Genomic DNA, 27,606 nt, shown 5'->3' on the forward strand with positions numbered 1-27,606 from the left:
TGCCAAACTGCTGGCAATCAGTGATCAGCAGAAGGAGCCTGCAATACTGCATTCTAACCACTACACCACCGCAGTTCTAGATGGACCACTATAGATGGTGGTCTGTTTATTTATAATTAAGATTTCTAAGGACACCTAATTCAATAGCAACCCTGGACAGTTCTAAGATTGGGGATTCTTTCTCTAATAGCAGAAATGGCAAGCAAGAAAAATTGGTTGGCCCAGAAGTTTACTTGCCAAGGAAATAGCAGCATTGACCTAAACAAAAGAAATGATCTGGAAACTCATTTTTGTAAGAATTCTCTTACAAATAAATGTGATCATTTATTACTTCTTCCACTTCAAAAAAGGATGCACAAGAAAGGTAATTTAGCATCACAACTGATAACACCTATGGAAAAATATTTTAAAATTTTAAGAAAATTGAGAAATCCAATGAAAGTTAAACTGGAAGAACTCCTTGCAGAGCAGAGCATACTAAAAATACATTAAGCCCAAAAGCAAATAAATTCAGGGGAAACAGACACCTTGCAACAACGCTATGACTGCAGTCACCAAAAGCAACTGGAAAGATATGGAAGACTCCTACATAAACATCAAGAGTCGCTTTTCCCCCCACTTAAGAAGCATAAATAGAAATGCTGTTATAGAATCTCACTTATATGATGGACAGAGATTGCAACAAAAGAGCTGAACTATTGGTAAATTATAATACAAAGATAGTAGTATCACCTGAATTATCAGTTTTATTAGTTCAATTTCCTTACAGTAAATATTTGAATTTACACATGGAAAAAATGTGAAATAAATGATAGGATTTCCTTACAAAAATTCCAGGCCTGGCTGTCTTTTAAGCAGTTTACAATAGGGTTTCTACAAATAAAATATCAATCCCTGCATCTGATCCTTCCCCACCCACTCACTCTAATCTCCTTGGGAAGGCCTGCTAAAATTATCAGTTAATGTAAAAAGAAAATAAAACACACACAGTCCTTGAAGCTGGCATAACTCTGGAGCGTTCTCCATCATGCAGCGACTGCAAACAGCAGCTATTAAGGCTGATAACCAGTAATTACTGCACAAAAATATTTAAAGAGCCGCTCCATTATCATCCCTAATCTAAAAATTATCCACTTCATGGCTCAGGGATTTGTGTTTTTTTAATAAGGAAAAGGAATTCATTCTTTGGTCTTTCTTCTTCTTCTTCTTTCTTTTTTAATGAGCCATGAAAAGAAATTCCACAAGCTACACGGAAATGTTTGCTTGGCTCCTTGCTTGTGCAATTACATCAGAGGCAGGTTCCTCACGGTGTGGTCCCCCCCCCCCCCCCGATTGACGTCACTGTCATGCCCCCCACCTCAGGAACTGACTTGAGTCCTAGCAAGCCTCTCCCATTGTTCCCATTCCATGCCTCAGACAGTTCAGGTCCACCGATTTCCTCGCTTCCCTGCTGAGAGGCGGAGATGGAGAACAGCGCTCTCATCTTACTTTCTCGCCATGTGCCTTTTGCCCGCCGCCGCCTCCTGGCTTCAGGACCATTAAAGGCAGGGAAGAGGTGGGATTGGGAGCAGCAAGACCACGTTTGTGGTTCTTCTAGGAAGCTTGGGCCTGAATGCCTCTCCCCATTCGATGATCCCAGGCATCTTTGCACATTCTGAGCTTCTCGGGCTGCTGTGAGTGGCAGGTGCTATCTCCCTTCCCCCCGCCCCCTGCCTTAGCAGGCTAAGAATCTCCAAATGTGCAGCAATGACCCCAGGCATCTTCACATGTTGGGTGGCAGGAGCTATCACCATTATTCTCCCCTCAGCAGCCTAAGCCCCTACTGCTACCCATTCCCCCCCAGCAACCCAGGAAGCCCTGAGCATGCAGCGATGACCCCAGGCAACTTTGCATGTTTCGGGCTTCTCAGACTGCTGAGGGGGTGGAGAATGGAGATAGCTCCTACCGCCTGTTCCCCCCTGCCTCAGCAGCATGAAAAGCCCCAAACATGCAGAACATGCAGCCATCTTTGCATGTTCTGGGCTCTCAGGTTGATGGGAGGGGAATGGGCAGCAGGAGCTATCTCCATTCCCTCCTCCTCTCAGCAGCCCAAGAAGCCCTGAACATGAGGTAATTCCTGGGATCATCAAATGGGGAGAAGCATTCATGCTGGAGCTTCCTGGAAGAACCATCACCACGGTCTTGCTGCTCCCGCTGTGGGGAGGTGCGTTGCTGGGTAGGCAATGTCCCCCTCTCTTCTCCAAGCTCCCCTCTTTGCCACCAGCCTTGGCCACTGCCATTAGGTTCCTTCCACCCCTTCCCGTCTTTAATGAGCCCGGGGTGGGAGAAACCCGGACTTGCATGCAATGGGCTCCAGGCCTGTTTCTGCAGAGATATCCAAAGAGCCACTAGCCAAGGCACTACTGTTTTCCGAGGGCGGTGACAGCATCTCTGCCAATACTGCCTGGAGCTTCCCTCCTCTGATCTTGCCTCCGCACCCGCCACTTCCAGCTGGGCGACTGAGCAGACTCTCAGATGAAGGCGACTCTCTTGATGGGCCCGAGTATGAAGAAGAGATGTCCAATGCCGCCTCTATATTGGTTGAGGCAGGCAGGATTCCCTTGGGTACCATTTGTTGGGGGTCAAGGGAAAGGGAGGGTTTTGCCTTCTCTTTCTGCTCAAGATCCCCAAGGACAATTGGTGGGCCACTGTGTGAAAGAGAATGCCGGACTCGATGGGCTTTGGCCCGATTCAGCATGGCTCTTCTTATGTTGTTATGTTCTAAGAGGAGTTGGCCATCCCACTGAATGTGCCACCCATAAACCAGTGAGGATGCCCCCCACTGATCCATGCCCCATAAAGGCTAAGGATTAATGCTGTTCTGTTCAGGTCGTATGTGACCCGAAACCAAGTTTGAGTCTCCTGTAAAACATTTTCCCTGCATATCTGAAACTTGAAATTTCATGACTTTTCATCATTTCAGGGGTTCTCTCTATGAGAATTTTTTTGTGGGGGTGGGGGGTTTCTTTCTTGCTGAAAATGAAAAAGTCACACTTCTTCTGTTCCCGGGTCACCCTGACCGGCCCGAAAACTCATCATTTGAAGTGCTTATGTTTGGTCTTTTTGAAAGCTTTTTTCACTTGGAAAGTAGTCTGAACATTTCTGCACAGAATGATATGAAAATTGAAATGAAAAAAGTAAATCTTATTGGTTTATTTTGCTGATATAATGCATCCCCCCCGTTTTTGTGAAGTTTTTTTTTCAATTTATGGATAGTTTTGCTTGCAAAATGCATTCTATTTTACTAAAGTTGGTGTGGGATTGGTAGCTTGAACATTTCTGAATATAGGAAAAATATAAAGGAACCTGAAAAATGATTCTTATTGGTTTTTTAAAATCAGAAATAAGCCCCCCCCCCCGGCTGCTTGCAACCATTTTCACTTTTTATTTTTTTATGCTCCAAATCCGAAATATTCTTTAAAATCTTAGGCATTCATTTACTCAATTTAACAATGCTGATCATCAAAAAAAAAATTTTGGGGTGGTGGCTAATTGTTTTCTGGGCAAAAAAAAATCATCACTTCGAGTCTGTTTCTGTTCGTATATGACCGGACCAAAAATAATTTTTTTAGGTACTTGAATTTGATCTTTTTGAAAACTTTTTCAACTGGAAAACTAGTTTGAACATTTATGAACATAATGATATGAAAATTGAACTGGAAAAATTGAGACTTCTATTTTTATTTTGATCAAAAAGCCCCTCCCCCATCCTTTCTGAATTTCGTGTCAATTTATATTTTTAAGGCTACAAATCCCTAAGGAATTTTCCCCCAAAAGGTTTGATATACTAAATTGAACAATCCTGAACATAGGAAAAATATAAATGAACTGAAAAAAATGGTTCTTATTGGTTTATTTTTGCCACAAAGGGCCACCCCCCCCTCGGCCTTGCTGTGTGCCATTATTGTCACTTTTTATACATATTTGGCTAGAAATATTTGGAATATCCTTTTGAAAATCAACCACATCGTAGCCAGAGAACTAATTTTATGAAAGAAATCCATTTTACTAAAAAAAAGCATGTAAGTTTGAAATTAACAGCATAATTTTTATAGAAATTGAAATAATTGAACACGGGGGAGGCATACTTTTATGTGCAAAATAAACCAATATGCATCAATTTTTCCAGTTCAATTTTCATATCATTATGTTCAGAAATGGTCAAGCTACAAATCCCACACCAACTTTAGTAAAATAGAATGCATTTTGCTAGCAAAACTATCCATAAAGTGAAGACTATTTCACAGAAACGGGGGGGGCATGCATTATATCAGCAAAATAAACCAATAAGATTTACTTTTTTCATTTCAATTTTCATATCATTGTGTGCAGAAATGTTCAGACCACTTTCCAAGTGAAAAAAGCTTTCAAAAAGACCAAATATAAGCACTTCAAATGAAGGGTTTTCGGTCCGGGTCAGGGTGACCCGGGAACAGAAGATTAAGGAGTTTTTCTGAAAAGAACAGCAGGGTTAAGAAGAGGATCCTTCCTAAGTCTCAGTTTGTACCACCACACTCGGTAGAAGTGTGTTATGTAAGTCCTGAAAGTTTCTTTGCGTCTCCTCTTTCTGTTCCTGCATCCCATTGGAAGCTGCTTAGTCAACTGCCTGCTTGCCTGGAAAAACTGAAAACCTGACAATTAAGTCTTTCCCCATCCCTTTGTTTGAAAATATGAAGAAGCTCACATTGACACTTTTCCTTTCCTTTTGATGAAAGCTTCCCAAAATGGGTGTTTTTCAAAAACTTAACCTTTTATACTGTTAATTTTATACAGGTTTATATTGTTATTCCTTAGATGAAAATATAAAGTCCTCAATATTTTCGTCTAAGGAATTCAAAAATGAGTATGTATGTATGTATGTATGTATGTATGTATGTATGTATGTATGTATGTATGAGACTTACTTGTTTTTTAACTATAGCATTTTCTGCATATAAAGGTTGCTGTGCTGCCATGGTGTAACACACACTTTGTATGCATGTAAGATATAAAATAGCAAAAATAGTAGTAATATCTCTCTGAAATATAGTAACTAATATATGACCAGCAATGGTGTAACCCCCAAGCCACCTCCACCCAGTCACATGGCCAGCGAACCACTCCCATCAGTCACATGACCATCAAGCCACATCCACAAAATAAGCCATGCCCATAAAGTGGTAGTAAAAAAATTAGGAACCCTACCCTGAATTACATATATGCACAGTGCATATATGTAATTGATTAGTTCTGTGCACTCTAGCCTTTCTTCTATTTACATACAGGTAGTCTTCGACATATGACCACAATTGAGCCCAAAATTTATGTTGTTAAGTGAGGATTCATTAAGGGAAATTCGCCCCATTTTATTACCTTTCTTTCTACAGTTTCTTAACACATTTCTTAATAGTTATTAAGTGACTCACTGCAGTAACTGGTTGTTAAGTGAATCTTGCTTCTTTGTTGACTTTGCTTGTCAGAAGATTGCAAAAAGGGATGACATGATCTCGAGACACACTAACAGATGTAAGCATGACCCAGTTGCCGAACATCTGAATTTGGGTCACATGATCATGGGGATGCTGCAAAGATTGTAACTGTGAAAAACAGTCATAAACAGTCACTTTTTTCAGTGCCGTTGTAACTTTGAACTGTTGCCAAATGAACTGATGAAAGTCAAGAACTACCTGTAGTGCCTGACAACAATTTATACCCCAAACCAAGAAAGCTCACCCTGAAAAAGCACATGGTTGTCCTCCAATGGTCACTGTGATGTTACTTCCTGCATTGAGATGTCTTCCTCTGATGCTAATCCAGGTGCCTCCAGAAAGAGGCCCACGAGCTGGGATGACTTGTGAGAAGGTAGGAGCCTGCCAAAAGGAAACACAGTCAATTCACAGCATTCAGACGAGAGCTGTAATGTACAAACATAACAAAAGGACTTTATGGAAAGATTTCTAAGCAAAAAAATAAAAAAATAAAAATGGAAAAGTCTTCACACCTGAGACAGTATTGATATGATACACAGTTAAACTCAGAACATAGACATCATGTTAGCGAACCAAAACGGCATTCCAAGAAATAAAACAATTCCACGCCTGTGCTTCTCACCGGGTAGGATTTAACAGCCATGTCTGGATTCGACTGGAATCACTCCAACTCTGAGTCCCTTAGATTACATCCGGGTCAAAACCCCATCACACATCCCCACACCCACGAGTGCAGTCATGAGGGCCAATCCTATGCAGGATTCCTGATTCCTTCCTGTGTTTGTTACTATGGCATCTGGAGAAAGAATGTGTGGTGGCATCTCTCTCTTTCACTCCCAAGCTGTGTCCGGCCCACCTTGGACTTCACATAATGACTTTGGGCCTGACACATCAATTATGAGGATATCAGTGCTAGTTAATATACAACTGTTTTTCTGTAATACAGTGTTCCCTCGATTTTCGCGGGTTCGAACTTCGCGAATAGCCTATACCACGGTTTTTCAAAAAATATTAATTAAAAAACACTTTGCGGGGTTTTTTCTATACCACGGTTTTTCCTGCCTGATGACGTCATACATCATCACCAAACTAATAATTTTTGCAAATAAATAACAAAAAAAAATAATTATTGTTAATAAATAACTATGTTTATAAATATCAGGATCACTAAGTGTCTTATTCAATGGTGAGTACCAGTAATAATGGTGAGTAAATTGTTGTTAAGGGAATGGGAAATCGTAATTTAGGGTTTTATTCTTTGTCCATAGCCAAAAATGGTATATTTACTTCCGCATCTCTACTTCGCGGAAATTCGACTTTCGCGGGCAGTCTCGGAACGCATCCCCGCGAAAATCGAGGGAACACTGTATTTTTACTGTTTGTGCTTGTCCACTACCACAATCAACTAGTTCCTTTGACATTTATAACAAGATAAAATACATAATACTTTAAAAAAAAAAAAAAAAGCATGAGATTAAAGGAATAATAAGGCTACAATTAAAAGCAATGGACTAAACTGCACACTTGCACATGCACATATGTTACAGGGTCTTACAGATAGGCAAAGTGATGCTTTTCTAATTTTCTAGCTGGGACTGCCATTATTCAGAGAGAAATGATTCTGAGAGGACACCCTTATTTGTACTATCCTCTACCAGCCAGAGGAACACCTGTTTAATAATAAATGTTGTACAAGACAATCTTAGTAACTGACAAACAATTCTAACTAGCCAAAAGTCTCATTAGTTGCTTCACAGTTTTGAGTAATTTTAGAAACACTGCTATCAGCAGATGCCAAGCTCTAAATCAGTGAAAAGAACCAGCCCACCATTGAGATACTACTGTTTAAATCTCAATCTAGTCCAAACTAAATTAGTTAATGACTAGCTCCAGTCGTATTCATGAGATGGAAAACTTTCTCAGTTAAAATCACACAAGAATCCCAGTTTGAGCAAAAAAGTCTTGAATCTTCTAAGGCTGAACAGATTGACTGGTAATTTATTTCTTGGCATCCATTTTATGCATATTTTATGCATACAAAGGTTAGGATATAATTTCAAAATTAAATTAATATGCTGTCTACCAACAAATAATAAACATGAAGAATACTTAGAATAAGGGCTTTTGATAGAAAAACTACTAAATAAGGTAAATCTATAGGGCAGAAATGGTATTTTGGGAGATGAGATGAGATGGCAAAGGCAAATATCTAATATTTTAACCTTACCACAAATGTGAAGCTTTTTGGAGCTATAGCTTTGTAGCTAGGAGAACAATCTCTGACACACACTTCTACAGGAGCATCTTGAATTTTGTTGGGGCTGGCTTCTCCAATCTCACAGACGATCCTATACAGAAGGCACACAAATTGAACATGTTATATAAACATATGAAACGTCAGTGCTCTTGTTACATATATGAAGTGTAGCTACCCTGCAGATCATTGGCCATATCTCTATGCCAAATATTTCTGATGTTCTTGATTCTTTCTTTCAATCTTGTCATTATATTTTGATGGGCTGTTGTTATTTTAATTAAATGCCATTTAACAATTTCAGCAAATTATGTCTTAGCATACATCAAATTGGTGTTTGAACAATAGGCATATTAAAATTGCAGAATACATAAAATATTACAAGGGGAGCATAATTTAACTCAGTAGGGAATCAATTAAAATTTAACACAACTAAAAAGAAAAAAAAACTGATTTATTTTCATTCCACCCCCCATCCTATCACAGTATGTGTTAATGTAATGTAATGCACATCCATAAGTTAAGCAGTGGAAAATATTCCTATACATTTCTAGCTTTGTATTTTGATTTATTATCTACAAGCACAAAAAAAGACACCCACTAAATGATCTACATTGATTTTTCTCATTGCATCCTACTGATGTATAAACTTGCTCTGTACTTTTCTGTGTAATTTTAAATTAGGTAAATTTGAAGAGCATAGTATACATAATGTATATGGCTAGCCAGAATGGACCAGCTTTAGTGTGGCTCTGTAAACCTATTTAACTCAAAGTGGGATTTTAAGTTAACAAACTATGTGATGAAAAAACATTCACCCCTCTCCAAATCCCCAAGGTACATTTTGTTTTCAAAATCAAAACTCTGTTAATGACTTGCAGAATCATTATATTTTACCATCCAATATTTTCCAGAAATGATTTGTGCAACCAGAAGAATCTTTCTGACAGAACGTCATAGAAGATTTGGCATTCCCCTTATTATTTTGCTACTGTTTAGTGGAACCAAACCCAGAGGAGGATCTGGCGTTATTATTTTTAAGCTATCCTGCCACTCATGTTTTGCCTCTAAATTGTTCAGAGAAATGCTCATACACTTGCCATCTCATTTAATAAACACAGGAATCCTATGAGGAAGATTAGGGTGAAAGATAATTGCTTCTAACATGAACTGGTGACCTTCATGGATAAGCAGGAATTCGAATCTTTATCCAAGTTCAGCTGCCTTATCAACTTTGCCACATTGGCTCTTTCCAAAATAAGAAACAGTCATTTTAAAATGAGTTAAATCAAAATGTGCTGATGGTGAGTAATGCTCTAAAAGAAAAATCACAGCCATCTTTCCTTATTGGCAGTACACAAATCTTGACTCTTCTGCTTTTCACAGCTATGTAGGATCTCATAAATGAATCCATTTTTTTAATATCCTACATAGTCATCAGTAATTTAAATGATACTCACTGCTCAGCACTGATATATTCACTTTCAATGGGGATGCAAATCACTTTGCCAACCCGTACACCCATGCGTACATCATCAAACTTCAGGCCCAAATTTTCACCAATGATGGTTAACCGAGTCCCACCTTGTCGGGGGCCTGTTTCAGGAAACAACTAAGAAGAAACAAAGCAGACTATTATGAAATCCACCAGACCCACTACAATGAACAGATATATCTGTCATAGCACTGTTATATCATCTTCAAACTAGTAAACATGATACTATAAATTTCTAAAGTTTGAAGCAGGTTGCCATTTACAGTGAACTTATCGGTAAAAAACCTAAAATTGAAATGATAGTAATTTAAAATTCAGGCAGCCCTTTTACAATTCAAAACAAGTTTGTGTCATTCAAAGCAGCAATATTAATTCTTTCTTCCTCCTGAATTCTACTATTACATTGTTCATTTTATTTATTTATTTATTATTTAGATTTGTATGCCGCCCCTCTCCGCAGACTCGGGGCGGCTCACAACAAAATAAAACAATTTATAACAAATCTAAATTATAGTTTAAAATATTTAAAAACCCCATTTACTAAACAAACATACATACAAACATACCATTCATAAATTGTATATGCCCGGGGGAGATGTCTCAGTTTCCCCATGCCTGACGACAAAGAAGGGTTTTAAGGAGCTTACGAAAGGCAAGGAGAGTAGGGGCAGTTCTAATCTCCGGGGGGAGTTGGTTCCAGAGGGACGGGGCCGCTACAGAGAAGGCTCTTCCCCTGGGACCCGCCAACAGACATTGTTTAGTTGACGGGACCCGGAGAAGGTCCACTCCATTTTCTTATTATATTAACTTATCATAATATATCCCTCTGAACCAATCAGAATATGAAAATGGAAACCATAAACTCATATTTCATATTTGGACTTCACAATGGCACAGGGAATCCTTCTTAGCATTCTTCTTGTTCAATCCTAGTTGTTCTCAGAAAGCCTACTATTTCTTTCTCGTCCTATGAATTATTAAAAGAAAACTCATCATCTCAGAGCCTTCCTTGCAAAGAAGACACCAATTAATGCATGTAAAATGGCCCTTCTCTTTCTCTAGTAATTCTGGAATATCCCAGCAATACAATAGTTTCTGCCAGCACCAGCTGGGGAAGGAAGAAAGCCCCAGTAGAGCATGATATGGCTCATTTGTTAGGATGATTTCCTATAAAACGGACAGGTGTGGCTTGACATATGCCAGCGTGATGACAGATGAGCGGTGTGTTACAAGCCCACCATTGCCACTAACAAGGTAATTATGGGCAATTTTACACCACATTTTGCTGGGCCCCAGTGCTTGGCATACACCTGCAAGTGATAAAAAGGATTAATGGGCACTCAGCAGGGAAATCTCTTCTGGGTCACCACAGCCCCAAACCAAGGGAAGGGAAGGGACTCCAGGGCTGAAACAGCATAAAAGGACCTAGCAAAATCAAGAACCAACTGATTACTTGATCAGTCAAGCTGGTCCCAGTCTCTGCGTTGATCCTAGATGAAGGCTAGGCATCCTTTCCTAAGCTAGGTAATGAGGAGGCTTAGAAGTAGGAAAGAGCGTTGGAATGCATGCAATTCTTAATTTACCCTGCTGAAAACTCTTCGATGCTCAAGAAACATTTTATGTTTAAAAATAGACAGTCAAGAAATAAAAGTACAGTCAAGACAAAGCCTCCCAGTACTGCCTTCGGAACAGCTTTATAGTGACTCTACCAAATGCATAGGGATTGGCAAGTCTCCAAGAGAAGGAATTTCTATGTTTATGAGTCAGCCTGCAAGTTACTTTACTACATGCCCAGATTTATTCAATTGATCTTAATTGAGATGATGTGTCATAAGTTTCTGAAAGCCTGGTAAGACCAAATCGTTCAGTTCTAGGCTTACATCTAGCAGTGTAGCTAGAAAGAGTCACTGAAGTAAGTATGACAACCTGCAAAGCTTCAGTTGGCCAAGATGCAATGATGCAATGATACCCATCCCACTTTGTGGAATGCCAGGTTGCTTCCGGGTGTCATTCAAAATGCCAGTTATGCTCTATAAACACACACACACACTTTTATTGTTTTTAACATTGTGAGCTGTCACCCTGTGGCAAGGTGGGTGGCAAACAAAATCAATCCATCAATAAAATGCTTTCTATTGGGGTTTTCTATTTTTTACACTGTGAGACACCAGAGTTTGTTGCAATCAGATTAGGTTATGAAGGAAGGGAAGGGAAAATATTTTATTTGTACACTTCCAGGGGAGGATGCAAATATATGTAGATAGCACCATCATTCTAGATCAAGGGTGTCAAACTTGCATCATTTACAGCATCAATGCCCTCTACATGGGGCTACCTTTAAAGAACGTTTGGAGACTACAGCTGATGCAAAATGCAGCCACGTGAACAATTACAGGCCTTCTTAGGTATACAGACAACTCGCCATCACTCGTGAGCTGCATTGGTTAACAATTGGTCTCTGGATCAAATTAAAGTTGGTCATGACCTATAAAGCCCTACATGGCTTAGGACCAGGTTATTTACGGGACCATCTTATGCCTCATGTATCTCAGTGGCCAGTTAGGTCCCACAGAATTGGCTTTCTCCAGGTCTCGTCAGCTAAGCAATGTTGGTTGGCGGGGCCTAGGGGAAGAGCCTTCTCTGTGGCTGCCCCGGTCCTCTGGAATCAGCTTCCCTCAGAGATCCGCAGCGCCCCTGCCCTTCTGGCCTTTCATAAGATTTTTAAAACCTATCTTTGCCGGCAGGCCTGGGGCTGTTGAGCTTAATGCAGTAGTCCCTCACCTATCGCTGGTGTTACGTTCGAGACCTGGCCGCGATAGGTGAAATCCGCGATGGGGAATTTATCGACTGATAGTACTTATTTAAGTATTTATATTGTAATTGTTTGGTAAGTTTTCATTGTCTTAAGTGTTTATAAACCCTTCCCACACAGTATTCATTTTAGATACAGTATTTAAATACAGTATTTACAATTTTAGATTTTTTTTTTAAAAAAACCTGCCGATCGAATTCGGCGGGCTGTTTAAATCTGCCGATCGACTTCCTCAGAAACCCGCGATGAAGTGAAGCCGCAGTAGGTGAAGCACGGTATAGCGAGGGACTACTGTATCTCATTCCGGTCGAAGATATTATTGAATGATTATAGTTAGAATGAATGTGAATGCTTGGGTTTTAATATTAGTTTTAGGTTGAGTTTCTCTTGCTATATTTGTATTGTATTTTATTCTCATTTCTGTAAGCCGGAGAAAGTAGGCATAGAAATCCAACCAAAATAATTAAATAAATAAATCATCACTTGACATATTGTGATTACACCTCCCCCCCTTTGCTAAACCGGTCATGGACATGGCCAGCATATAATGAATCCAGCCCATAGACCGCAAGTTTGACACTCCTGTTCTAGATTATTGACTGATGGATGTTAAATGCATTGAGAAGAGAAAGAAAGGAGCTAGGAAGATCCAAGGAGAGTTAGAATGTCCTGCTAGTGTCCTGTGCTCTAAAAGCAGCATAACCCACTGCGCCTCCACCCTGCAACTCTGAGTTTCTCTATTATTTGTTAGCCTTAGCCAACCGATGACTTTATTTCAAGCATGCCATTTTGAGAATTAAGAAAATGAGAGTGCAGGGAAGTTGGCTGGCAGCCTGACACACAGACCATGTGAAATAGCTGTTATGAAGAGATCGGATGACCATTTGTCTGAAATGATATTGGTTTGGACTAGATGACCTACAAGATCCCTTCCCCCTCTGTTACTCTGTTATTCTGTTGGAGGTGTGGAGATGACACACCCGCCTTGGACTACCTTTCTCTACGGTTCCTCCTCCAAACTTTGACTTGGCCAAAATCCAGAATCAACAAAATCTGCCAGGTTTCTCAAACCACTCCCCACCTGGAAAAGATTATCACAACTTCCGAGAAGCAACGAATGAAGTTATTTTCCATTTCATTCATATCTACAATGACTCTCCCTATTGACAGATAGAGAAAAGGTTCTGCTGGATAATGACCAAATGGCAAGGTGCAGATCTGTTGCCACTTGCCTAGAGTCAACATGGATTTTGAATTCAAGAGTACAAAGTACAGTACATCTTTGTCCCCTGATTTCCATGTTAGTCCATTGGTTAACTATGACAAGGGCCTGAAGGAGTCTTGCCACGCTACAGAATGTATACAAAACAAAGTCAATTTGACAACAGGAATACATCCTTTGACTATCTTTAATCTAATCATGCACTGCAATCCTGAATCAGAACGCAATGAAGCAGCTGTTACAACAGGCAACTTCAGTTATTGTTCCCTAAACTGGGCTCCTCTGGGTACCTGGTGAGTTGTGCTGTGGTTTGGTATTGTTAAATTAGTGTGAAAGGCTTCCATAGCATGTTAGATTTCTCCTCTACTGCAGCAAAACTGACAAGGGCCACATGTTTGGGGAGAAGCAACATTGGGAAAAAGTTGACACTGCTTGACACAGTTTGTGTGTGGGGTCATTGTTAAACAAGACACTTGGGAGTCAGAGCTGGCAGGAAAATCCAGCTATTTTGTTCTCTCCTTATACACAAACTCCCACCCCAGCTCTGTCTGACAAACAGCAGCCCTCTTCATCTAATTGGTTTCGGAGCACAACCCTTCATATCTGCCAAGTGAATGTAAGAAATACCAGTCCCAAAATATGAAAATAATGAATTGCCTGCTAAGTGTCTTGATTATTTGACCATTTAATTTCAGAACAGCTGATCTGTCCATGCAGTTGAGAATGTTATCTACAGAGCATAAGACTGGAGGCAGAGAAGTGAGCTAAAGTTTGAAACAACACAACCATATAAGCCTAGGCTTTAGTATTGCAATCTGGCAGTCAACAAAGTATGTTTAGTTGGGATCTGAAAAAGGAACTTTCATAAAGAAGTCTAGTAACAAAAAGCAGCATTTTCAGTAGATGCAGTAGATTTACCTCTTCATATCCTAAACATAATTTAAAGCAAAGGCAACTTTGAGGATCACATTTTGGACAGTAATATCATGCCAAAGTGATAAAAGACAAAATAATGGCCTGACATGGAAAGTGTTTTAATATTAACTCAAAAAACCTCAATTTCCTGTGAGTAAAGTGGGAATATTAAGATCACACTCAATCACTTGGCTTGATTTTATTACAATATGAAGAGATAGCATTTGTGAAGCCTTTCTTTGCACCATTAGGGTGCTAAAGGGAAGAGGTAACCACAACAATATTGTCAAATCAATCAAGAGCAACTTAATTTAATTAGCAGATCACATAAATGCTTTTTAAAAAAAATCCTGAGAGCCAGAACAATATTTTCTCACTGATTCTCCCAAATCAGCTCTCTGGGAGCTCTTCTACAACACTTGATCTAGACTAGAGAAGTTACAGCTGAAGCAGATTATCATCTTATCTTCCTATCAAAAATCTTCTACAAATCTCCTTCATTGTTTTCTACGGCAATATTTCAAGGAAGAGGAAGGCATTATCTGAGCAGTGCATCAAAAGATAGAGCTGAATTTATTTTTCAGTATTAAAATACTTCTCTTCTAAAAGCTAAAATCTCAGACACCAGCTTTCTATTTTAAATTGATGTATTTTATCCCTCTTTCCCTTCAATTGAGCAGAAATCACAGGCTGGGATCATAACAGCAACCTTTAACATTTAGTTTTGCTTGGATTCTGGCTAATTATTGTAAGTGCACAATGTCTGAATCCACAATTTATGGCTTAATAAACAAACAGTTTTTGTGAGTGGTTTTTTTTTAAGTATCTCAGTTTGCTGTGTAAACTCATCTACTGCCTCTTCCCCAAGAGAAGCAGACTAAGTAACTTTACTACTTGTATTTTCCAGAATTAAAACAACAAACGAACAAAACAATTGCACAGCATATTTTATACCCCTGATTCTATGCACTCTGGATGATCCTAGCAAATAAACTATCACTGCATTTTCCAGAAGCCTGCACAGCAATACCTGTGAAAAAGCAATAACAATGAAATAACCCCCTCCCATCCACCACCGCCCTCAAAAAGTACAAAGTAATAAACCATTTGATCTGCTTACACAGGGTGTACAACTGCAGGAACAAATTCTTAATTTAGTTTTCATAATTTAGTAATGTAGAGTTGTATTAGAATGAAATGCTGACAATTATTTTTAAAAATGCAGATAAGCCATCCATATGTTCCCACACCCACTTGGTAGAGACTTTATTATGGTCTTACATTATTAAACTTCTCCCCTTTTCCTATGACAACTGATACTTCACAATATAGTGCACTCAGTTGATTCATAAAAGCCCATAACTCATTACTAGCACAATGTGTAGACATCATGAACCTGGTTTTAGGATTTTAACATTCATATTTAAAAGGATGAAGCTTTCAAAAACCAAAATATTATTGCTTGGGGACATGATGCCCATCTTCTGCAGGTTTAGATTTGGAAGCTAAATTTAAAGCCATTATACATATGACTTAAGTTTAAGATTTCGGCTATTGCAATTTTGTTGAGATATAAGTTGTACAATGTTAGGTGCATTATTCAGGATCACAAGATTTTTTCTTAACCAAAATCGAGGAAGGGAACAAATAAAAATTCCCTTCCTTTCCAATCAAAATTTGGAAACCAAGATTTGGAACCACAACACTGGGGACATATGAGAGAAGATTTAGTTTGGTGTAAAATTAAAATATTTGCAAAGTATTGCTATTTTTAAAATGCTATAGGTGTTGGGAAAATGTTTGGTTGCTACAGCAAATGGTGGATAGAATAACTATAACCTTCAGGGAAGCAAATTAAGGCTGATCACCAGAAGAAAAATTGTCACTGGAAAAAGAGTTGTGAAAAATGGAATAAGATCCCAAACACATGTTTGTTTATATATTTGCCAGGGAAGATTCTCCAAAAGGACTAGACCAGGACAGAAATTTAAAATAATTGAATTAACAGCTACTAATTAAAATTAATTGCCCTTTAAATAGGATAATGCTCTTACAAACTATGTAGAAACCACATAAAAGAAGAGAATGTTGATCTACCATAGTGGCTGATTTCTATCACTAAATTTTAGCAGACTTAGAATCAGAGTGTGAGTTTAATATATACAAGAGGTGCTCTTGAAACAAATGTCCTGTAATGCACTGAATATGTGCCAAATTCACTTCCAGTCCCTGCCTATTAGAGAGAATTGCCCTCAGAGTAATTCATTAGATCTGACCAATTGCCCTCAGAGCAATTCTTCAGATTTGAACAATGAACTCTTGCAAGCCACCAATATCGATTGATATTAAACATTCTAAAGCGAGAGCAGAACAAAAGTCACAGGGAGAAGCTAAATAGAAAAGGAGAAAAATTAGATCTAGAAACTCTAACCACTGAATCACATCCTCTATATCATTTCATCAGCAGCATGTCAACGATAGCAGTAACGTAATCAAATAAGCATTAGTATTCCATGAAGGAGAGAGAGGATTTTACCAAAATTTGTTAAAAAGAGCCTGTAGAAAGTAAAATGGCATGATAAAAGTATTTGTAACAGCTGAAGAAGTAGTAGTCTGAACTGACAGCGGTATTGTGTGCCACAGGAATGTTAGCTTTCCCATCATGGTATCTGCCAGATGTGTTACATGTCAAATCCTATAATTCTTAGCCTCTTCTGACGCGGTTTCATGATTTACCAAGGAAATTCCCCTGATACCCCAGCTAGGTAAGCTAAGGGATTATGAACATGAAATCAGTAGTGTATAAAGCTGATTAATACCAACAGCTGTAGGATATGCCTATCAGTCCATAAAATATTACAAGACCAAGTATTTCCTGTGACACAGCCAATTCCCTGTATACTATTTAAGAAAGGGAATGGAGAAAGGCCCTCTTCTTTGGCAGTACAACCCCCCTCCCCATCCCAAACATACCTTAAGGATTTTGGGATCTGCACAACGGCTATTACCATTGCTTGCATGCATCCAGCTGCTTTCCGATACTGGGCAGTGTTGACGGAGGGAACATCGTTTTTCCGACACACACCAGCCGCACTCAAAGCGTGGATCTGCCTTTAGGCACAGTCCACAGCTTTCTCGCAGAGCTGAGCACTTGTACAAGTGAGCTGCAAAGGAAAAGGATACACTCACAGATAAATAGGCGCAAGGTAGAATTTGCTAAACAGACTATCCTCTGATAAGTCATTTTAGATGTTAAGGTTTTTAAAATTTCTAATCCAATCCTCTGCCCAATGATGGAGTTCTCAAATGTTTGTCCAATATTTTCTCCAATGATGGAGCACCCACAACTCTGAGAGACAACCCTTCCACTGCTTAATAATTCACACTGTCAGGAAATTTCTCCTTATTTCCAGGTTGCATCTTTCTCTGGCAAACTTCCAGCAATTGATTCTTGTCCTGCCCTTAGGTGTTATGGTAAATAAATCATCATCCTTTTCTCTGGGGCTGCCTTAAAATATTGGCAACTTCTTTGTTAAACAAAACATTTAGCCTCCAAAGCACTTATTGCCGGGGTTCCAAGTAGCACCCCCAACAGAAGTAATACTCAGAGGTAGGCATTTTCCTCAAAGTTCCATTTTATTAGAGATGTCATATTGGCACATTTGGGAAAGCCTGAATCTGAAAGTCACCTGGGTATTCCCCACCCAAAGTCAAAGTCTCTTCCCCTGCACCCACATGGCCATCACAGGATATAATCAGGTTATCATCTCAACTGTAGTTGTTCACCAGTCACGCCTCTCCAGGTGCAGACTGAATGTCCTTGACTCCCAGGGAAAAGAATGTTGTTATGGTGATACATCTCACCCCATCACCATCCAACATCCCTCCCATTTCCCACAGCATGCCCATCCACCATGTGTGGCAGCCCTGAAGATCCAAATAAAAAGATGTTTTCCAGGGCTGACACTTATCAAATTTGTTGGTCTTCTTTGCACTCTTGCTAGGGCCTCAGCATCTTTATTATATTCCTGTGAGGAAAACTGGACGCAGTATTCCAAATGTGACCTCATTAGTGTGATGTAGAGTGATACGATTGCTTCCCTAGATGTAGATACTATCCCTCTGTCAATGTAGCCCTGGACCATATTGACTTTTTTGACAGCTGCAGCGTGCTACTAAGTCATATATACACACACCAAAGACTCCTAGACCCTTCTCATAGGCACTATTGTTGAGTCAGATAACGTCTATCTTGTACTGGTGCATATGAGTTTTCCTGCGCAAATGCAGGACTTTACTCTTCTCCCCATTGAACTGCATCTTGTTGAATGGAGCCCAATGCTCAAGTCTGTCAAGACCTTTCTGAACTCGAAACTGTCTTCCCAAGTGTTACTAATTCCCTCAGTTTTGTGTTCATCTGAAAATTTCTGATGAGATGCCCTTCAATCCTCTTACTTAAGACATTTATGAATGACGTAGGTTGCATTAGTAAAATAACTTGATCAAGGTTTTGTGCTATATACGATGTACATCTAGTTCACTGAATAACTTGCAACATTTCCAAAGACACATTAGACACATAGAGAGAAAAAGTTACAAAACCAGGTCTTTCCAGACTGCCTCCTTTAACTTTGCTATGCATAACAGTGTTTGCTAACATGGGCAAAATGTTTTGAATTTTCACTTGTGTCAGTTTGTTAATCCCAATATGGTTCTCAGCTGGCTGGTTCAAACATTAAGTGTGGAGATAGTTTACTATGTAGAAATTTTGTTATAACTGATGGTGTTTTTACATTCCCTGTTTCAGCTTACCTTGGATGTTTTGGGGATTGTCAATTATGAAGTTTCCATTCCACACAACAGAAAGGTTCACTGGTAGGTCACTGATGTCATTCCCTTCATAGAAATACTGCCAAAGAAGACACAACAGGGCACAGAGTGTATTAGTCAACCTTAGACAAAAATAGCAGATAGAAACCAAGAGTCAAATGAAAGGCCAGTGGAGGATATCACATTATTCTCACTAATTTCAAGTGCACCTACCTGGATCTTCCTCGGCCAATTATGACCATGTCAAAAGCAAGACAGATTGGTCAGACACCAAGTCTTCCCAATAACAAGGGAACAACAACAATTTTTTTCTTTATTTTTCCCCCAGCTGTTTCTTTTCAGTTCTGCCATTCTGACATAATGCACTTTGGAGGAAAATCTGAATTGGGTACCAATCCAAAGCATCTAAATTATTTTTCACTTTAATTTTCCCTTTGCCTACTTAGGCAATGTAAAGACAGTCTGGTCCTGGATTTGTAATATTCCTTATTGGTAGGAATTGAGAAAATCTACTGGACGTCAAATCACAAGCATAATTTATTTGAGCTGTTGGGGCTAATGGTGCTTGGCACAAAATTGCATCACCTAATAAACTGGGTTTATTGTTAAAATACAATCCTAGAGTGCAAAAATTCTAAAACAAAGTGATTTTCAGACCTATTTCAAGTAATATATACAAGCTATAAATGTCACTGTATAAATTAATAAAAGGTAGAAATTGAAGTTATTTTATTCTAATCACCATTCAGCATCCAGGAATGCTGTGCACCTGTTCCTCAAAATAAGACAACAGAGCCAGGAGCCTTTGTCTGAATAAATATTTAAACTGAGGAAGAATAGAACCTAAAGCCCGCCAGCAACTGGAGACATTGCTTTTCTCTGTTGAACTGGCAAATACTGTTCAGCTACTTCTACAGCAGGAAAGAAAATGAAAATGCAACAGACTTAAGGAAGACTATCTCTCTAAGAAGGATGATTACAGAGGCACACAAATTGGGAATCGTATTTCCATCCTACATCACCATGAGCCTTCACCCCATCTATCTCTGTGAAAAATAAACCTAACCCAATCTCTTGCTTCAGACAAACTTCTTGCAGCCTCATCAATATTCCCTTCACAGTGCCTGCGTGCATGTGGAGGCTTAATCGATAGGAAGACAGGAAGGCAGTCGGAACCTTCCCTGACAGCTAATGACCTCCTTTGGCGAGAGATTCTCTGCTTTTCTCCGGAGAAAATGACAGGCGTGTCAAGAGAGATTAAATGAAAGATTCATCGCTTGCTGGAGTTTGTTAGGGAACTATGGATACTACAGGTACAGCTTTCCCTCTGCTCTGGAAACACCCCTCCCTGCTCAGCCACAGGACTGTATTAGCCACCAAGGCATAAGACTGCCAAAAAAGATCAAGTATCTTCCCTAATCCATGTATGCTTCTGAGTCTCTTCCTCCTCTTCAACTTTCATGAAAATCCAATTTGTCTTAATTTGTATTTTAAAAAAAATAGCTATAAAGCATACAAAATACAAGTGAATTGTTGTGCATATAGAATGAGAAACAAAACACAAAACACTCACTTCCTGAGAGCTCTGTTAAATAATGTGACCCATCCTTTGTCACAGAAAATGAGAAACAACACATAATCACAATATGAGGTACATACTACAGACATTTAGGGCATAAGCCTTAATTAATAAGGGTTAGTCATACAGCACACATAGAATGATGATGATATTTTCCCATATTAAATAACAATGGCCAAGCTCTCCATGAGGGTAGTTCTTGGTTTATGATGATACGTGGGCCTGGGATTGCTAAAGATTACGTTTTTCAGATGATCCCATTGCTCAGTGACAGCAATTCTGACAGTTCTGGTTGTTGTTGTTAATCAAGAACCCAGGAGATTGTTAAGCAACTGCATCATGTGATGGCAGCTTTCCGATTACCTTTGTTTGTGAGAAGTTAGCAAACTGTAATCATGTGACTATGGCTCTCTGCAATATCATAATCATGAAGCAGGCATCAAAGGCCTGGGTTATAGATTAGATTAGATTAGATTAGATTTATTGGATTTATATGCCGCCCCTCTCTGCAGACTCGGGGCAGCTCACAACAATGGCAAAAACAGTACATAGTGACAAATCTAATATTTACCAATCTAATTACAGTTCATAAAAGCAACCCCAATATATAAAAAAAACAAGCACACAATCCATCAAACACCAAAACAACATGGGCAGGGGGAGATGTTTCAATTCCCCCATGCCTGACGGCAAAGGTGGGTTTTAAGGAGTTTACGAAAGGCAAGGAGGGTGGGGGAAGTCCTAATCTCAGGGGGGAGCTGGTTCCAGAGGGTCGGAGCCACCACAGAGAAGGCTCTTCCCCTGGGTCCCGCCAGACGAAATTGTTTAGTCGACGGGACCCAGAGAAGGCCAACCAGTCGCTGGGATTCGTGCGGCAGAAGGCGGTCCCGAAAATATTCTGGTCCAGTGCCAGGAAGGGCTTTATAGGTCATAACCAACACTTTGAATTGTGACCGGAAACTGATCGGCAACCAATGCAGACTGCGGAGTGTTGGAGTAATATGGGCATACTTAGAGAAGCCTATAATTGCTCTCGCAGCTGCATTCTGCACGATCTGAAGTTTCCGAACACTTAACAGTTATAATCACATAACTAAATGGATGGAATCACTGCAAGTCCCACTTGAATAATGGAACCTAAAAACTACTTGGAGACATTTTGGTCTTCTGAAAAATAGGTTAAAATTGCTGAAATTTAAGATCTTGGCATTTGTAAAATATTGTTGAAGAGGCAGGAGGAATCAAACAGGGAATTAGTCCGGAATCCCTATGTGGGGATAAGAGGGGGAAGTCTGACTACCTTTGAATGCCACTGAACCTTAACTAGTCTGATCCAGGTACAAGCTACCAATTTGAGAAGACTTATGTCTAATAGGCTGGTGCAATAAAAGAGATAATTGAAATCTTCATACATGGATCTGATAGTTCCTGCCTGACAGATATTGGCCCATTATATGAGCTTCTGCAATGGCTCCTGAGCCTTAAAAAATTAGCAACCTCTGATCTATAACATTAGATATAAAATATTCTTTAATTAAATTCAGCTGTTTAAAACCTGCTTTACCTACTTCGCATTCTTCGCATATGTATGCCCGGAGTCATTAAATAATATATCGGAAGAGCGTCACTTTGAGGAGGGTTGCCTAAAGTGTAAAATATTATATTAAATGGTTTTAAAATTTTAAAATATTAAAATATTGAATTCAACCATTAAGGCATTTCAACCAAGTGTCCTATCTGGGGGTTGATATATTTATCTGAACTATTATTATATTTTCATGGAGAACATTTATTTGGATGCCAAGACTCAACAACGTGATGGGACATTCAATCAACCATTTATTAATTTTATTTCTCTTCCAAAAATGCATTTCCTAGAATAATCCTTCACCAGCATGCACTTTGTCCATGTTAACTGCTGAAGGTTGGTAGCATCAAGCTGGTCTGTAATACCAACTATCTGCCCCAAAGAATAGAATATAGAACTCTACATTCAGATTGTATAATCACAAGTTCAGATAATTGAAGTGCAGCTAATATAAGCTCACATCAATAATATGCAATATAATATATAAACTATTTAAAGGTCAGTGGAGACTTGAAAATAATTGATGTTTGCATAATGTGGTACATGCAATTGTGTAAGTGTGTGTGACTGCGTTTCTGTATGTTCATGTCCCATTCTTTTCTGGTTGTTTTAGACTAATTGGAAACAGGCCGAAGAAGCTGTTTATAGGAATAACTTTTTAAAAAGGTCATGTATATTTACATAAAGGAAAAGTACCCCTCATTTGGAAAGAGAAAAGTGTTTTGGGAGGGTGGCAGGGAAGGATTTAGCTGTGACGAGCAGCGTGGCAGAATAAGTGAAATTGGCATTTTCAATTTGTACTCTGACATGTCTCATTTGGGGCCCTGGCATCTCAGAAAGGCATACAGCCTGCAGCTGTCCGAAACACTTATTTGCATTTCTCTGCCCTGGATCTTTTTGGAAATGAATTCCTTTTGAATAGGGTACAAAGTGGGAACTGGCAGATTATTAACTCTTTAGAACCCACTCTGACAAAAACAGTTTACACAGAAGAGACAGATATATGCATGACTCTTTCTATCTAACAAATATTTTCTTAGTGGTAATTATTAAGACTTCTGGTGATCTTCTGCAACCTATGGCATAAATCAGTGACTTAGACAAGATGAAGGTTCACGTTCATGAATAATCAACTTTATTGCAATACCTCTTATGACATTAAGACTTTGTAGTACATCTCTTTGACTCTCCTTGCCTTAAGGTAAGATATTATCCTTCTTCCTTCCTTCCTTCCTTCCTTTCCTCCTGAAGGCAATTTTGGCAGCCCACAATGCATAGTTTGAAAAGATACATTCCTGAACTCAACAATTGGTCAGCTTGGCTAAAGGACTACCTTTTCAGAGTGTAAAATAAAGGAGTCAGTTCTATAAACCATCACCTGTAGCCAGCAACGGTACAGTGCAGATTTAGAATTTATTATCTAATACATTGGAGAACTTGCTTGAAGCTAATGAATTCAACATCTTCAATGCAGCGAAGAACAAAGGCTACATTAGACAGCTAAAACATGCCATGCATGTTCTTACATAATTAAGAAGGCACTGAATGTAATTTCTCTCTTTTAATGCAAAAGGATGGAGGGGCACATCTGGGTAAAAAATATACCAGAAACTAGGGATGCATTTGCTTCTATGGTTGCCAGTGTTACTAAAATTCATCCAGAGCAGTGGTTCGGGACCCCTTTGGGGGGTGAACGACCATTTCACAGGGGTCGCCTAAGACCATGGGAAAAGACAAATTTCCTATTTGTGTTAGGAATTTAAAGCTTCTATTCTGGCACCTTGGAACATATTTTTACAATCTGACCAATCAGGTGTTTGCAGTGGGGGTGTCCCTCTGACCTTCCTGCCAATCAGTTTAAAGCTCTGTTGGGAGAATTGGTGCCAGACCTATGATTGGGGGTCACCACACTACGAGGAACTGTATTAAGGTGTAGCGGCATTAGAAGGGTTAAGAACCACTGATCTAGAGGAAGAACAATCCAGATTGCTGGTTTTGCCGATAACTGCTTAAGAATATTCCTGGATTTTCAAACTCTGTATAAAGGAAGGGAATGGGAATGCATCCCAAAAAACTAGAGTGGAAGTTTAAAAGGTAGGTCTTTTGAAGAAAACAGGAAGGAAAGCAGACAATAAATTTGAATTATGGCCAGCATCTGACACCACCTAACAAAGTTGAGCACTTGGGTTCTTTTCCTTTATTTTATGGCAATTTTGTTTTTCACTCTTATCCTTAACTGTATCTACTATAATTGTACTCTGACAACTTCTAACTATTTAAGATTGGAACTCAACATGCATGCATTTGGAGGGTAGTCTTCTGTAATCAATAGGGCTTATTTCCAAAAACAAACATGTGGGAGAAGATAATGAAGGTCAGTTTATTAAACAATCATGTTTGTTGATGTCTTATATTGCTTGTGGCTTCATTCCAATGCTGTTAACATCTCTCTATTCACATTTTTACAATTATACACTTCTGCAACTGTATTAGGCTGGCTTAATGGATGTAGCACATAGCAACCTGAATTTGCTTGTTAGGCTCTCATAAAATTACACTATCAGCAAACATCACATTATGCATACACACAGAGTATTTCGGAGTGGTAGAACGTGTTAGGCTGTTGGTTCCTTGGCTTTGGGGGGCAACTCTGAAATTGTAATACAAATGTTTCCACACCAGCACCATTTAGATAGGGATGGCAGCATGCCTCTGTCCCAAAAACCTGGCAGAAATGTTTCAACACATTTTGAATTAGCAATTTTCCAGATCGGCCCATTGCATTTTATGCCTAAATTCTACTGTGTGTACTCTCTCACTTTTACTTACTCTGGATGGAGAAAATACAGGTGCCAGGCAGACTTCCAAGGAAGCAAGGACTATCCAGATGATCAACCAGTAAAACACAGAGAAGAATGGAAGTAGAGTTTTTTTCTGAGAGAAGTGTTTTGCCCCAGCTACGGACCACAAAGAACACAGCACACACCAAGTCTGTACAAAGCTTAGTTTACTAATTAAGGATTACTAATGAACTTTCTTAGTAGTTGTTAAATAGAAATACAGTTTAAAGCAGTATTTTCTGAACACCGGCTGTAAATTCAACTTCACTAACAGCCAGCAGGAGTCCACGAAATAGTAACTCGGTTATGAGTAAACAGCAATCTTATGGTGGCTGGCAAAATGCCCCAGAGCAATTTGCAGGAAAAATGGCAAGAAAGTGAACAAGAGTTGATCAGGCATCTCTGAAGTCAAGAAAATGAAGGAATATGAGTGAAGTTGTTTCCAATTTGTTTGCAAATTGGCTCCTTCATCATTCATTCATTCATTCATTCATTCATTCGATTGATTTTTTTTATGCTGCTCTTCTCCTCAGACTCAGGGCAGCTTACAACATGTTAGCAATAGCACTTTTTAACAGAGCCAGCATATCGCCCCCACAATCCGGGTCCTCATTTTACCCACCTCGGAAGGATGGAAGGCTGAGTCAACCTTGAGTCAGTAATAAGATCTGAACTGCTGACCTGCAGATCTAGCAGTCAGCTTTAGTGGCCTGCAGGACTGCACTCTACCCACTGTGCCACCTCGGCTCATAATCATCATCATCCCTTAAATAGGCTAGGGCAGTAGCCAATTAGCCCCAAGCCTTACTCCCGAGGAGACCTCCTCCTGAGGAATCATTCCTGCCTTTTGGCAATTTAGTGTGCCTGTGCATTGAGAATAGACTCTCCTCTTCTTCATCATCACTGATTGTTGCTTCTGGAGGTTCTGAAGCCTCTAGCTGAATCTCCGCCTCTAGCACTGAGTCCTTTGCAGCCTCCTCACTGTCCAACTCAGATGCCAGCTGCACAGGCCACTGGCCCATCACCACATCAGCCTCTTTGCTGTCAGAACCAGCTACCAGCTACTGGCAGGCCACAACAAGAAGGAATGCACTGGCAGCAGTTACCAGCAGCAGCATAGCAGGGGAAGAATTATTATTTATTTCCTCTTGGAGGTCTATGCTGCTGAAGGCTCTACAACCAATCCCTTCCTGATTTTAAACCTTGATTCTTGCTGGGATTCTTAGCAAGGAATGAGTAGCTTTAGCAATTTGACCTTTTGGAAGACTGTCAAAGCAAAATCTGCATGCCCATGTTAGCACCACAAGGAAAGAGATGGGTTTAAAGCACTTTAGAATGGGGCAGAGCTTTCTTTTTTGAGCTTCAGTAAGAAAAAAAACACTGGATAGGGAAATTTGGACTTTACACTGGAAGCTTTCAAAAATGTCCTGGGGTAGGGTAGACACTATTAATTCTCTCCCAACTCTTGCTTTGATTTTTTTTTTAAAGAATACACAGAACCTTTTTAAAAATAACTCGTTTAATACATGTGGTAGTATCCTTTCACTACATAACACGTGTGCAGGGAGGGAAAAATAGAAGAGCAAAGTATAGGTTACAGAAATTGTAATTAGCCTTGCCTATTTCACTTTAGGTCAATGCTAATTCCCCAAAAGGCACAAACATGAACTCTTCTGTAGGCTTCTTCTTCTTTGGCTTGCCCATTTTTTAAAATTTAGGGCACATTCAAAGCAATAGAAGCATTATTGGTGACTTCCCACTTGAAAACCCAAGGTGACCTCCCACAGGGGTCTCACGTAGAACATAATGGGGACAAAATACAGTAGGTCAACACCTAAGATTTAAAACAATAGTCTGTTCAGTGCTACTTTCTGAATATTCTCTCAGAGGAAGAGCGAGAAGTGCTATATAGAATGATTTCCCTAAGGTCCAAATAAATCTTGCTGGAGCATATGCCATTTAATACAGGAAAATAATGTTAGTCTGTTCTTTGTGGTTGCTGGAGAATAGTAAAGGAGAAGTTCAAATAGATCTTTAGATGGGCTTCTGTTAACATTAGTTTCATCTGTCACAAGTCTATCCAAATCCCTGAGACCTGCAGTCTGAAAAGAATCTCAAAAATCAGACAAGAGGTTTCTAAAATTTCATCCATGCAGCCTGTCCCAACTTTGGAGACAAAAGAAAATTGGAACAGACAAAGCAAATTGTTCAAACTGAGCTACCAACAATATCTCCCTCCAATATTCTGGTAAATAAAATATCACAAAGTACATGGAACTGATACTGATCCATGTAAAAGAACAGCAGTGCAGAAGATCAAGTGAATTTTCAGATGGGCTTTATATTGTACACCAATCTGATTTGTCAGAAAAGTCTTTGTACTATCTGTTGTCCCATATACTTCACTACTCTTAAATCTCTTCATAAAGCGGTGGATTGATTTGGCTTTATCAGAGAGAAATGGATTTTTAGGAGTGCCAATGTCAACCACCTCAATTAGTTGCATTTTTCAGAGGTCAGTCATGGCACTTAACAGTATCACTGACAGATACTATGAGAAATTC

General features: G+C 39.3%; 1 protein-coding gene across 7 annotated transcripts in view; it reads right to left on the reverse strand.

Annotated features, from left to right (window-relative positions):
* The window catches only part of PLXNA1 (plexin A1), a 471,845-nt gene that overhangs the window by 102,858 nt on the left and 341,381 nt on the right, over positions 1–27,606 (reverse strand). For all 7 annotated transcript variants that reach the window (XM_070738367.1, XM_070738366.1, XM_070738363.1 and 4 more), the window contains exons 11-15: positions 19,018–19,114; positions 17,179–17,369; positions 9,222–9,373; positions 7,735–7,855; positions 5,752–5,888 (exon numbers count right to left, since the gene is read on the reverse strand). In XM_070738367.1, the coding sequence (XP_070594468.1) occupies positions 5,752–5,888; positions 7,735–7,855; positions 9,222–9,373; positions 17,179–17,369; positions 19,018–19,114 (698 nt within the window). The remainder of the gene's footprint in view (positions 1–5,751; positions 5,889–7,734; positions 7,856–9,221; positions 9,374–17,178; positions 17,370–19,017; positions 19,115–27,606) is intronic.

This window comes from Erythrolamprus reginae, chromosome 2, assembly GCF_031021105.1.
Source record: "Erythrolamprus reginae isolate rEryReg1 chromosome 2, rEryReg1.hap1, whole genome shotgun sequence".
Lineage (NCBI taxonomy): Eukaryota > Metazoa > Chordata > Lepidosauria > Squamata > Dipsadidae > Erythrolamprus > Erythrolamprus reginae.